A 15,180-nucleotide genomic window follows, 5' to 3' on the forward strand; every position below is an offset into this window, starting at 1 on the left:
CTATTCCCCTCTTCTGTGATTTTCCCTGAACCCTCCATGTACAGGTTGTGTTGTAGATGTGTTAGTTGGGGCTGAGTCACTATTCTCTGCATTTTGTTATCAGTGACCTATGGAGCAGAAAACAGATAAAATGGAATAATTCAGTCACTACAAGCATTTGACATGTTTTTACTGTGAAAGGACAGGTTGTTGGAAAAAGAGATTATTAAAATATTCAGAAAGTGCTACCTATTCCATTATTTATGCGAAATTCACTCCTCTGAGTAACAGATATAATTTGCATCAGTTATTCTCTGAAAGACAATATTTGGAAAGCCACCACTAAAATGATGAGAGTTCTGTATGCCACACTGATTTAATAAATTGCCTTAGTATTCTCCAGGTTACATGCTACATAAGAAAAAGACATTTGGGTTTAATGATTTTAAAGAACATTCTCTTTGAGAATATTAAAGAATACTCCCAATGAGATGAGCTTCTCAGTCAGTCAAAAGAGTCCAGAACCATCTTTTCAGAAATCCACTGCTTTCCTAATCCAACCAAGAGGGTGTTGATAGCAAAGACTATTCCACAGGAATATGATTCATAGACACTATTAAGAGAACACCTCACCTATCTGCAGTGTTTTCAGACTAACCCTTGCTTCTCAGGAGGTGTGCTGGCATTCTTTGTTTTCCTGAGAGCCAGGCTGGAAGTTTCCTGAGATGCAGTTTCCTAAAAAGCCTCCAAAGAGCTCCTTTAACTTCCTGGTTCCTGAGGCTGTAGATGACTGGATTTAACATAGGAGCAATGAGCGTGTAGAAGATGGCAACTTGGCGGTCTTGTTTTAGGTTGTAGTTAGATGATGGTTTGAGGTACATGTGAACCAAAGAACCAAATAGAAACATTACAACAAGGACATGAGAGCCGCAGGTAGACAGAGCTTTCTGCAGGGCAGCAACTGAGTGCATTCGAGCTATGGCAACACCTATGCAGACATAGGAGCCAAAAATGAAGAAGAAGGGGCTGACCACCACAGCTACACCCTCAGTGAAGATTAACATTTCATTGACCAATGGTCGAGTGCAGGAGAGCTTCAGCAGAGGAGTGATGTCACAGAAGAAGTGAGTGACCTGGTTGCCACAGAAGGTTAAACGAGTGACCAGCACACTGTACAGGAGACTGTTAAGGCTGACCACCACCCATGAGGTCAATGTTATTCTCAGACAGAGGCTATGGCTGACAATGGCAGAGTATCTTAAAGGGTCACAGATGGCAACATAGCGGTCATATGCCATGGCAGCCAGCAAGTGAACTTCCATGCTGCCCACTGCCATAAAGAAGAACAGCTGTACCATACAGCAGTTGTAGGAAATGCTTCTATCCACAGACAGTGTGTGCACCAGCATCTGAGGAACCGTGATGGTTGTTAGAGATATGTCAATCAAGGAAAGCTGGCTGAGAAGGAAATACATGGGAGTCTGAAGCTTGGGGTCTGAGCAAGCAACAAGTACTAGTAGGGTATTGCCCATAACTGCCATCAGGTACATGACAAGGACAACTCCAAAAATAACTGGCTGCATCTCTGGCCTGCTGGACAAGCCCAACAACACAAATTCAGTCACTTCTGTCCTGTTTTTAGTGGCCATAAGTCATGCTCTACATCGTCTGCAAAGATGTAAGATTGGAGCTGGAAAAAGAAGAGAAAGATGTCAAAGCTCAACCTCATCATAAACATCTGCATCCCAGATGGGGTAACTGGGTACCTTAGTGAAACCTGTGCTTGCTAATTAAAAATTCTTTCATAAACCTTAAAAATACAGACAAGCAACTCTGGAGTGAAGATCTTGTTCTAACTCAGAGCATCAAGAAACTCAGTTTTGTTCTTCTGGAAACTGTGTTGTGTTCCATTAAATCAACTACACTTATTTAGGACATGAGTAGATGAGTAGAATAAGCTCTGACTTTATTAATGTTTATTTTTCCCACAGGATTGGATTATCACATCTTTTCAAGTCAAAAGTTCAATTCAAACAGGAAAGAAGTACACCGACCTTTCTATACTGCTTTACAAAAAAAGACATTTGGATAACATAATATTTCATAACTAAGTATGAGAAAAATCATTTTATAGTAAATGTAACTGCTGAAGAACAAAAGATCAAAGGGCCCTTACCCTAGGCTTGCCTGCCTCTGTGTTTAGTCTCGGGTTCTCAATGGTCTGGACTTCCATGCTTCTGGACAATATGCTGCCAACTTATATCCATGCATTTGATGTTTGTGTTTGTGTGTAATCAACTTAATATCTCTTTTAGCCTTCTAAAAAGGTTGAAATTTCATCCTTTTTAAGTATCTCACTCTTCCCCTTTCCTCAGTTTTTAATAATCATTTTAGTTCTCTGATTTTTTTGCTTCATATACTTTATTCTATGTATTCACAAAACTTTAAATAATATAACAATGGTAGCAGATGTTCTCAGTCTTTGAGTGTCAAGAGTATTTTCATTATATAAGAATTCACACCTGATGGTTAAAACTATTACTTTTTATTTCTTATCTGAAATTGATTTTAATAAGTTTGCTTCTAGTCAGTCTTCCATTCCTTTTCTAAGTTTCTTCCTGGTATTATTTTAGAATGTTTATCCTATGCATCTCTGAACTCTATAATATTGCTTCATGTAGTATTTTTAGTAAATCTGTGGTGAGTGAATATGAGAATGTTAAATTTAAAGGTGTGTGCCCCTCTTCAATTCTGAAAAAGTTTCTTACAAAAAATTTCTTAAATTTTTCCCTAGCAAGTGTTCTAAAACTCTTGGTAATTGGTCCTTAAGCCATTTTGATATACACATTTTTTTTTCAATTTTTCTAGGTATATCTTGAATTGTATTCCTAAAGTTGACATTTATTTTGTTCTTGAAATCCTGTTTGTTTTCTCATGAGCTCATTGTTTTATTTTCCTTTGCTGTTCCACACTATTTTAGTGTGGGAACAGTTCTGAAAGCACACATTTTTAATTTTTAAATTTTATTTTAAGAAATTTTCATTATTGAACACAGTTTTAATTTCATTATGGCTCCAGATATACACTCAAAAGACTCCATAGCATACCACAGAGATACCTATACATCCATGCTTAGTGTTGCTCTAGTCACAATAGCAAAGAGATGGAAATAGCCTAGATGTCCATATAGAGATAAACGGATAGCAAAAATACCATATACATTTGCAGTTGGGTTATATTAAGCTATAAAGAAAAGTGGAATTGAGAATGCATGTCTTTGTACATCCCTTGATGTCTTGAGAGATTGGCTTATTCTTGTATCAGTTATGTGGTTCTTTAAATGTTGGCTATTTTCTTTTATGCTGCTGGTTTGCCAGTTGTGTGTGTGTGTGTGTGTGTGTGTGTGTGTGTGTGTGTGTACACGCCTTCATTTTGTTTTTTCTACATAGCTTTTGTCAAAAATCCATGGTGCTCTGTCCCAGGAATGAGAACGTATACTACCTGATCACATGGAACTATTGCCTTTATTCTACATCCCAGCTAATATTGGGGGCTTTCTTTGAGATATAACACCCAAATTAATAGTCATAACTTTCTCTTTTTAAAGAAAAATTTCAAGTTTTCATCAGGATAGGATGATTAGCTATCATGGCCTGAGCTTTGTTTTAAGGTAAAGAGAAGAAAAGAGTGCATAAAGAATGCCGGGTGGGTTTGCACTGTGGGGACACATTCACTTTGGTCAGTACACCTATATCCCACAGCCTTGTCCCAATCTCCCTCCCACCTCCTCCTGTACTGGCTGCTTCTGGGATAGAGTTTGTTCTTGGAAGGTAACATTCTCTTCTGTTGCAATCCTTTGCTGGTATGTTAAAGATGTGGTTATCTTATTGGTACTTTCTTTATCTATTAAAATCCACTAAGTTTCACAATTGATAATGATTTTCCATACTTTATACTTAGTGCTGTGTATTTTGCATTTGTTTTGTTGAAATCTCTAAACAGATAGAAGAACACAAACAAAAGATAAACACAACACCAAAGCCATCTCAGCTACAGCTGATTCCTTAAGGTGACTGTCTCTACCACAAGAAGTCAGTCACAAAAGGATTATATGATCAAGTCCATTAGTTGGGGACCTTTGTCTTGAATAATTTAAAAATTGATTGCCTTTTAAACTCTCCGATATCGGGGGGATGCTTACATTGTATTTTGTCACAGACTTTCACATTACTGGGCTTTTTAAGCATCTGTCACATTTTCCCTAAGTTCATCCCCATTTGCTTGGTTGGACTTTTGTTTTCCTATATCTCTCATTCATAGTTTTCCAGACAATTTTTAATTGGTGGAAATTATCTATAAAGTAGCAACTGGAATGATCAAGAAAACTTACATTTTCCAATATTTATTCATTTGTCTTTATTTTTTCCTTTATCTTTCCATATCAGTGGCTGTAGCTCAAACTATACATATATATTATGATACAGCACCTCTTTCGAAATAGAGCCACACAAACATCAACATGGAGGTGTAGATGGAAACAAAAGAGAGTGCAGGAAGGAAAGATATGAACTCACTTCCTTCATGAGGATGAGGCGAATGACCATAGTCACCAAGAGAAAAGCTACAAAACTGTTATTTGTCCCCTATTAAGATAAGAATGTACTAACAAGGCATTTGTTTTATTTCAAGCAGAGAAAAACTATTTTTAAAAACATAATGATGTTATTGTACTCACTCATATCAATAAGAGGGAGAAGGAGGAATGGTGTTCTTATGGGCTGATTTCACAGACTCACTTCTATACTGTTCCTATTTCTCATCCTCATCACTGTTCCACAAGATCCTGAGCTCAATGGGTTCCATTCAGGAAATCTGGAGGGAAGAAAGGAGAGAAGCAGGAGGCTGGGGAGAGAAAGCTCTTTAGGAGAGACAAAGAGACCCACATAGACAGCACTGGAACATCTCAAGTCAATAAACTAAACAAATATGAAAAGGAGGAAATAGAATGCAGACACTAGGAATTTCTGATCTCTTCACAAGCTCCAGCAGATCACAGAAGGGGTGGATGTTGGGGTGTGTCAACCCATAACCCTGACTCTGGGCCTGGGTAGTTGCAGAGTTGGTCAGCCCTCCCAACAGACCCAAACCTACAGGATTTCCACAACACAAGGGCAACAGCAGGATAACCAAGAAGAACCTCAGTGAAGGCCCAGAGTCAATAGTTTTGAAGAAAACAGAGGCCTCGAACCAGAGCAATGACTCTGCAATGAACACTTGCAAGTAAAGATATATGGACAAAAGGGTTTATTCCATGACTCACTACATCACACTACAGCTTCCATGATATTTTCCCCATTTTTTCTTTTTTCTTTTTTCTCTTAAATTTTATTGGGGAAGAGGCTGCAAGGACAGAAGGCAGATACTCAGCAAGAAGATATGAATGATATTGATATGCATGATGTGAAAGGCACAAAGAATAAATAAAAATAAAGTTAAAAAAGAATTTCTAATCTCTTGACATAACTAGTTCTTTGAGAATAACTAGAGTCATAAAAGAAGGAACATGAGAGGGTCTCAACCTAACCTGATTATCTTTTGCTCCTTTTCCATGAAAACATCAATAGACATACTATGTCTCTACTATTTCATCAGTATCTGAACATTATGCAAGGGATCTCTTTGGGGCCTTGTTCATCTGAATTGTATTTCCAGTCTACTCACCCTCTTTTGTTGATGAATCACAAAGGCTGATTCTGAGGTGTATAATGAAGATCCTCTTTTGTTGTTGTCTCAAAAACAGACCCTCCAAATGCTCACAAAATGAATTACAATTTCTGTCACATACTTCTGTGATCCAAGAAACATGAAATGCTTCTCCATATGTACCCCACTTGATCCCATCACTACTTATTCCGTCACAGAATTCGTTCTTCACTCAAAAAAACATTGTTATTATAATTGATAATTCCTTCATCTTATCTCTTGACTCTAATATTGTACCTTACTCTTATTCTCTTTGGCATTCTTGGTACAAATGTCATAGTATTTTCTATAAAATTAATATAATTTATTATTGTCTGTATCCTTTCCATTTACTTTAAGATAGGTTGTATGACCTTAGCCTCATTTTTCCTCTATGCCTAACATCACACACCAAGATAGATGTCTAGACAAATTAGTTTTCCCTCTTTCTCATAAAATCCCATTCTTATGATTTCCCATAAAAGCTTTTCTGGAGGGCAGGCCACTGAAATGAAACAAGCTCATGTGACATTCACTCACTCTGGGACTTTGCTTACCCCAGGGGGCTCCAATTGTGGTCAGATGAAATATTAATGTGACTAATTTCACAAGTATCACTCTAAACAAGTAGTCCTAGAATTTACAAGGTTTCTTCTCCCTCCAACCTATTCCATACCCTATCCACACCTCTTAGCTGATTTTGATTTCTGCCATAATAAACTGCTCTAATGTACGTAAACTGCTACTAAAGTCACCAGAGAAGTAACAACCAGACATCAGGCTTCATGCTAAGGGAATAACACAGATCTACCTGTGAGCTATCTTCTTAGAAATAGCAAGTGTCAATCTTACAGAATTTTCATCTAACAGAAAATACAAAATACAAATTAACACACTGTATTGAAATTGAGGATAAAAGATGAATCAAGAGTAGGAAATTGTTAAAAAAAATAACATAATTCCTTCTATAAATAAATTCCAATAGATTGAGGGTTGAAGAAAGGAGGAAGAAGAAAGAAAGAACTGAATATTGTTGAGGAACTAATCTCAGTACATGAAACTTACATTAATCTTGATTTTTAAATATTAAAAAATCCCAGTATTGAAATAAAAGTCAAAATTTAAATTCTTTATTCTTGAGAATTTCATATGTATATAACAATGAGATATGATGTCTACTCCCTACTTCCCATTCCAACTAACGCCATGTCTCATTCAACAGTCCTCCTCCTAACTTGATGTCTTTCATTTTTTTTATAACCCACTAAGTACAGTGAGTGCTGCCCAAGTGTACATGGATGCGATGCCACCCATTTGGGTATAGGAATCCTACCAGCAACCTAATATGGCATACCAGAAATCCTAAATATGGCATGCATCAAAAAAACACAAAAGTTTTTTAGATTATTTAGGATTTCTTAAAACCATCAATCATAGCCAGGCATAAAAGCACTCACCTTTAACCCCAGCACTTGGGAGGCAGGAGAAAGTGGATTTCAGTGAGTTGAGACCAGCCTGCTCTACACAGTGAGTTCCAAGATAGCCAGAGCTACATAGTGAGAACTTGTTTTTTTTTTTAAAAAAAAAAGAACAAAATAAAACAAAAAACTACCAATTACACATTCAGATAAAAAAATTACTCTGAAATTAACCCAAGAGTGGTTAATAACACTTATAATAAGAGAAATGCAAGTTAACATCACAATGAAATATGTCACAGGTATTAGAACAATTATTGTTGAGCATTGGTTAGTGAGTTTGTGGAAAGAAACAACTCTTACACACAAGTTGGTAAGAATTTAAGTTAGTTGAGAAATTATGAAAAATAGCAAGGATGCTCCTCAAAAAATGAAATGTGGCTTTCATTTAGGATAGAGTGAGAGGAGGGGAACAGGAAGAGCATAGGTGATCCTTACGCCACAAAGTAGCTGTGAATGATGTTACAGTAGTTAATATATGCCATTATACATTTGTCAAGTTCAACAGATGTACAGGAGTGATCATAATGTGGATTTCAGAATTTCATGTGTCAGTAAATGGTTTTTTATAAAGAATTTAAACTTTTTCTTTATTCTTGAGAATTTCATATGTATATAACAATGAGATATGATGTCTACTCCCTACTTCCCATTCCAACTAACGCCATGTCTCATTCAACAGTCCTCCTCCTAACTTGATGTCTTTCATTTTTTTTATAACCCACTAAGTACAGTGAGTGCTGCCCAAGTGTACATGGATGCGATGCCACCCATTTGGGTATAGGAATCCTACCAGCAACCTCATTCTCAAAAATAGTGTCTCTCTTAACCTCTCCCAACAACTACCAATAGACAATAAGTTAATCTAGCCCATCTATGCTAAAATTTTGGCTAGCTTGATCTTGCACAGGTCTTTCACAGTGACCCTAACTGTTGTGAGTCCATGTGTAGCATAACTACATCGTGTCTAGAAGATAGCATTTCACAACACTCCTCCCCATCTTTCCGCTTTGACATTCTTTCTGCTTCTTCTGTGATATTTCCTGAACCACGAGGAAGTATTAATATATGTACTGTTTAGAGTTAAGCACATTTAATTATGACAAACATATTACTGTGGTTTAGGGAATTGATAGTGGGAAAGGCTGTGAATATGTAAGAAGAGAGAGTCTATGTGAATTCTACACTTTCTGTTTAATTTTTCTGTGCACCAAAATCTGTTCTAAAATCTTGTATCTTTAAATAAATAAATAAAAACTGAATACAGAGGACAATAGAAGAAAAATCATGATAAACGAAATAGTATATGGCTAGTTATTTAAAGGCATGTTCTTAGTTTTTAGTGAGATACAAAATTCCATACAATTTTGAAACATGACAATTAGTTAAAGGAATGTAAAGGCACAAACTTCTAGATATCAAGACAAAATAGAACAAACTGTGATAGTTTAAAAAGATATGAGAAAATGCAAGATAAAATACGATCACATATTGTCTCCAATCCCACTTCTGGTAGTAATCCAAAATATTAAGTACATTCTTTATAATTACAATAGAAATTCAACATTAATTTCTAGAAATAAGTAAATAGTGGCATGCAATTCAGTGTCCATATAAATTCATTCCTAGCAGTTCTGGAAAGACAAGAAATCCAAGACTGAGATGCTGGCAACAGTCTATTGACGACTGATGTGCTGACTGCAGATGGTTTCTTTCCATTAAATTCTCAGATGTCAGAGAGCAGAGGCAGGGTAACTACATATATTTGCCTCTAGCCTCATTCATGAGAGCTCCAAGTTCATGGCCTACTTATCTACCCTAAATCCCCACCTCCTAATGCCATCACTTGAGGACAGAGGTTTTCAACATATTAATCTTGGAGTGACACTCCAGTCTATCACAGAGGATATTTTCTCTCCTTCATCTCAACTGAAAGGAGTTCCCCAGTAATGTCTGTATCTGGCCAGACAGCAGAAGCATTACTGTATAGCTATGTACAGAGCCATGGTTTATACTCCTGGCCTTGAATTTGGAGAGATACATAAAAATATTGCTCTTCTGACCCACCAATGATGTTTCTATACTAACTGGTCAGTCGTTGTGGAGACCTAGTCATCAGCCTACTGTTAGAGTAACAAGATGTGTCTGGGGTGCTGAAGAGCTGAGAACAACTGACACAGGAAGCTTAAAACTCAGAGCTGGATTTAATGCATGCACTATTTTGTAAGCACATTAGTTTCCTGTGTGCTGTGTGCATATGCAGGATATGGTTAGTGAATGTGAAGACTGTTGACTAGAAAGTGGTATAAAATGGTGGGTGAAGATTTGACCAAAAAAAAAAAACCAAAAAAAACCTTTCCTGTCAGAATTTTCCTCTTCTGCCAAATCAGGGTAAAGTTGCGTCTCCACACTGAAACTTAAACGCAATGGTTTTTAAAGGTTCCTGTGAAAATTATCACTAGACCAATATTGTGACCCTATGGTAAGTGTTTCTTAATACCATGCTAAGAATTCTGTAAATTTTATCTAAGTTGTTATTATGAGAATATGCATGATTGAGATGCTCTGGTCAACCTATATAGGGTCAAAACAAACCCCAAAGTCAAGAATCTTGTAAAGGGATGTAGTTTGAATGTAACTGGTCCCATAAGCTCATAAGGAGTGGCATTACTAAAAGGTGTGGCCTTGTTGAAGGAAGTGTGTCACTGTGGTGCAGACTTTGAGGTCTCCTATGCTCAAGCTATTCCCAGTGTCTCAGACCACTTTCTGTTGCCTGGAGATCATGATGGCAATGGACTAAACTTCTGAAAATGTTAGTCACTCCAATTAAATGTTTTTCCTTTATAAGAGTTGCCATGGTCATGGTGTCTCTTCACAGTAATAAAAACCCTAACTAAGACAATAAAGTATAAGGGAGTTATCAGAGATGGGAGAGAGATAAGGGTGGCTGGGGAAGAGATTAATTCAAATGCATAATATACACATATGAAATTGCCAAAGAACAAAATTAATCAGTAAAAAATAAAGTAAAAATAAACACGTGAATTAAATATCTGTGTTCTCACAGCAGAATAATTTTTAGCAAATAAAACACACTAGAATCATGCTACTGAGTGTGTGACTCACTGACTAATAGTGCTATTACCAAGTAGAAAATGTTAGAAATGAGCATCACCTAATACTACTAAAGCACAGGACTAGGGGATTCTGTCAGAAGCACCAGCGGAAGACAAAGAGGAAAAGGCAGAAGAATAAGGACAGAGAATGGAAAGTATAGGAGGGAATTACCCAAGATGCAGGGACAGGATTCCAGAGAAAAATGTATAATTTGGTGGGAGATAAAAAGAATAACTTTTTACTTACTGCTGTGCAAATATCAAGTCACCAAGTGAAAAAATAAGTTGCTGATAATGAGTGCTCAGGAATATATATACACTCTGTTTTGTGATCAGCTGCTATGGGAAATAGTTCATAAATATATAACATAGTCCTTTCTGTTGTCAAGCATTAAAATTCAATTTCAGAAATTATGTCAATGCACTTGAAAAAGTAGACAACAACAATGACAACTTTTTTTTACAGCTTAATAGTCTATAATGAATAGTCATATACAGGGTGGTAAACCTACAATACACTTATAAAGAAGGTAAACCAGCCAGACTCAGCAAAAACCTCAAAAAAAGTAGTAATAAGGAAATGATAAAATTCAGCATTGATTACAAGCTTGAAGACTCAAAATCCAAAGACTCTAGGTACATGTGTGCTGGTTTGCACAATGTGCTCCACTGTATTAACACTGTGAACTATGGTACAGATTGGAGGTCAGGAAGCATGTTAGTAATTTGCATGGAATGTGATAAAGATCTAGACTTAGATGCAGCTAATGAGAAGTGAAAACTGAGTTCCATTTGGGGAGGCAATACAATATACAAGTAAACAGGATTCTCAGTCTGTCAACAACCGCCTCTAGGCAATCAGTTATTCTCTCTATACCTCATGGGGGTAATAATAGAAGCTCTCAGTCAGGCATGATGGCTGATGCCTGTAACCTTAGCACTAAGGAGACTGAGGCATCAAGAGCAGCACCAGCTCAAGATCAGACATGACCTTTTCTAGAAGACTAAAGCAAATATAAATCACTGTCAACTATCTCTTAAGGTTTGGGGGATGAATAGATTAGTACAGGAGAGAACTAAAAACAATAACGGATGAATGCTGAGCACTGTGTGAGTTAGCCATTACTACTACTCAAATGGAAGAAGCTGGTACGAGGATTTTTAGGATGATTCAGTAAACTTCAAAGCACATGACACTGTCAAGACCAATGGTCTCAATTATAGCTACATAACAGAATTATCTGGGGATTCTTTTTTAAATACCTATGCTTTACCTCATGCCAATTGAACACAGGTGTCTAGATTTGGAGCCCAGACAGAATTATGAAGACTCATCATGTGATTATGACACAGAGTAAATTGGAAAGCACCAGCACAGACAAAAAGAGGGAATGAAGGTGACTTGTTAGAACCTTATACCAATGATGCTTATGAAAATAAATATAAAGCATATATAATGAACCTATTGTGAGGACCTATTTCCCTAGATTGTCATTAAAAGGTGATAGTAACTTAAAAGACTTGAAAATCCATATGATGTCTTGATAGTGGACAAGTTCTGTGACAAAATGAGGTAAATACAGGGAAGTTCGCAAAGACTCGAAGTGAGGGAAGAACTTGTCAGCCAAAAATCAAGCAATGATGTCAAGAAGTTCAGGTGAATGAACAGTGTCATCTCACGAGAACAGGCACATAAATGAAGTCTTTGCTCCCAATAAACTGTGTCAAAAATTGCTGGATGTACACTAATATTTGAGTAGTGGGAAAAATAGCTCAGAAGTGAATGGAGGAAATAGGGAGATTGAATTTAAATTGAGATGATCTCAGGCTTGAGGACAGCCCTGAGATAGGTAGGTCACCTACAAAAGAATATACGAATCAGAAAACTCAGGAAGTGGGGGAGTAGAAAAGATGAAACCTTGGTTTGAGCAGTGATGTTGAAAGAAGCCAAGGTCATTCTATTTCTTTGGGTTCCTCTAGAGTTCTTCTCACAAATTAGAAGTTATAGGAGTCCCGTGAATCCTCAGTAAAGGAAACATAACATTACAACATGCTTAAGTAAAGCTGCATCTCAGATGTACTGAAAGGCTTACATTTGGTGCATGAAGATGAAAACTGAGACCATCAGAATGACCATGTTACTACACTAAGAGGTGCCAAAGCAGATGACAATTTCTTGCTACCAGAAAACTAAATCAAACCATTTTTCTTCATTATTCAAAGTTAGGATTTTTCTACAATAAAGTAATTATGTTATTTATACTTACCTATCTTTATTTTGTTTATAAAATAAATATTGAACATAATTTAAATATATAAAGTGGAACTTCAGTTAGATGTTCACATTAGAGTGACCCATGGGCATTGAGGCAGACATATGAAATAGCAGAATTATAATTATCATTCCACACTCTCCACTATGTTTTTTCTTGTTCATTAACTAGAATAAGTAGTGAATTTGCCTAACCAGTTTATTGTTGTCTCTTCCTTCTATGTGTACCAACACATGCTATATGAAAGCATGCCACATTAAACATCACTTTGGGTAACTCCATTGTGCTTGATTTAACTCATAATTTCGTAATCTTATCTCGATATTCCTTAAAAACTCTGGAATCAAAGCAACCCAGGCTAGACGTCTAAAGATAATTGGCCTGATGAAAACATATGAAAGACATGTAAGTAAAGCATCATATGTGGGGTTAGTGTGGAAGGCTCACAGCTCTATCATAACACATATTGACATGAGCCAAATTAGGAGTGGCTTCAGTTCTCTAGGTTATTGCCTCCTCTTATAATCCCTCAAACCAGCCATGATCAAAATCAGCCCTTATCCATCCTCTTCTACATAATATCTCAAAGCAGGCTCTTCAGCAGTCCACTCTTCTCTTTCTCAGCAGCCTGCGGAGGGCACCTTTCACATCCTTATTGCGGAGACTATAAACAAATGGATTAGCCAATGGGGTAATAGCAGTGTACATCACCGAAGCCACCATGTCTTGATCCCGGGAGTTCTGGGAGGGAGGCTGGAAGTAGACCCAAATGATTGTGCCATAGAGGAAGCCAACCATGGTGAGATGGGACCCGCAGGTGGAGACTGCTCTCTGGCGACCAGCAGCTGAAGGCAATCGTAAGATGGTGGCCCCTATTCGGGCATAGGAAAGTACAATCAGGGAACAAGGGCCCAGCATGAGGAAGCCACCCTCCAAGAATATAGCCAATTCATTGGCATGTGTGTCAGAACAAGAGGCTCGCAGGAGTGGTCGGTGATCACAAAAGAAATGCGGAAGGTTCACATTGCCCCTGGCATCTCCAGCCCAACACAACGGCAAGATGAGCCCCACATGCAGCATGGTGTGTACTATGGATACCACCCAGCTCAAGGCCAGTAGGCGCGCACAGATTTGTTGATTCATCACAAAAGCGTAGTGCAGAGGGTCACAGATGGCCACATAGCGATCCAGAGCCATGACAGCAATGACAAGTGTATCTGTGACTCCAAATGCATAAAAGAAGAAAAACTGAGTCAAACAGCGGGTAGCAGGAATGGCTGGGGAATCAGACGCCAGATGAACCAACAGCTGGGGCAAGGTAACTGTGGATAGCCCCAAGTCTATCGTGGAGAGGCCACGCAGCAGAAAATACATAGGTGAGTGGAGCCTGGAGTCCCAGGAGATGAGCAGTATCAAAGTCACATTCCCCAATACAGTGGTCAGGTAAATAAATAAGAACAAGAAAAAGAGGAAACTGTGAGGGACACCAGCCCTAGAGAACCCAAGGAGCAAGAAGATTGGAGAATGTGAAGCATTAGGGGCACAGCCCATGATGAGTAACAGAGCCTGCCTGAAAGAAATGTCAGTCAGAGGTTAATGATCAGATCACTTCTACCTAACTTAGTAGTGTCATTCAAGGTCCTTAAATACTTGGTTTCAACTCTATATATACTTCTTCCTCTTAGTTTTTTTTTTTTTAGCTATTTCTCCCCTTAGACCTATCTTTCCAACCTATGCTAGAAACTCAGTCCATCTAATCTACACACCTTTATGTCTTTATAGAATCTTACTTATAGTGAGAAACTCTTCATTTGTTCTTGTATTTTCCTGCAGGCTGGCAACCATCATGAAATAATTACATGTATCCACAGCCTTCATCTCTGTGTTCCATCCACACCTCACTTCATTGTCACCTTCATGATTTCTTTTCTCTGAACCTGTACAGAACCTTTAAGAAACATAACATATAAAGAAATGGGTCTTTCAAACAATTAGCTTTTAGAGTAAAATTTCTTTAATTGTCTCAAGATTACCTAGTTTTCCTCTTTTTGACTTGTGTTAGTTTAGAGTATTGCCATTACTATTTGCCTGATGTACAAACTGACTCCTGAAGGAATCCCTACCTCACTCCTCCATACCCAGTCAATCTCTGATTTCTGTGTTTTCCCTTAAGTCTAACCTTTGCTGGTAATATGTTACCACTGCTTAATTTTTGCCATCTTTGACCAGTACAAATTTCCACAACCTCATTCCTGGTATCTGGTGTCATTCCTCTGCTGCTCTGATAGGTCTTCTACAGTAACACCAGAGTGAAGCTCCAGACACACGACTTCATATTTAAATGGACATGAGTTCAGAATCAAGGCCAAGCAGTCTTCTCTGTCTTGTATACAACTTTCATTATCAGTCCTTGATCTCTCTCCATATTCCAGCTAACCAATACACACTTTTCCTTCATCTGTGAGCATTATGTGCTCTCATACCTGTATATCACTCTAATTCATTATCTATCTATCTATCTCTATTTCTATCTCTATCTCTCTCCATTACTCCCCTTTCCCATTCTCCCCCTCCCCCTTTCTCTTTCTAGAA

At 37.6% G+C, this 15,180-nt stretch overlaps 2 protein-coding genes across 2 annotated transcripts; both read right to left on the reverse strand.

The window, feature by feature from the left end:
- Positions 1-632: 632 nt before the first annotated feature.
- Positions 633-1,628, reverse strand: LOC131907999 (olfactory receptor 1361-like). The gene has a single exon (XM_059259071.1). The coding sequence runs from the start codon at positions 1,626-1,628 to the stop codon at positions 633-635; it is 996 nt and encodes a 331-aa protein (XP_059115054.1).
- Positions 1,629-13,185: 11,557 nt separating this feature from the next.
- Positions 13,186-14,139, reverse strand: LOC131907668 (olfactory receptor 1B1). Its single transcript, XM_059258793.1, has one exon. It carries the CDS (start codon positions 14,137-14,139, stop codon positions 13,186-13,188), a length of 954 nt encoding a protein of 317 aa, XP_059114776.1.
- Positions 14,140-15,180: the final 1,041 nt, after the last annotated feature.

This window comes from Peromyscus eremicus, chromosome 4, assembly GCF_949786415.1.
Source record: "Peromyscus eremicus chromosome 4, PerEre_H2_v1, whole genome shotgun sequence".
Classification (NCBI taxonomy): domain Eukaryota; kingdom Metazoa; phylum Chordata; class Mammalia; order Rodentia; family Cricetidae; genus Peromyscus; species Peromyscus eremicus.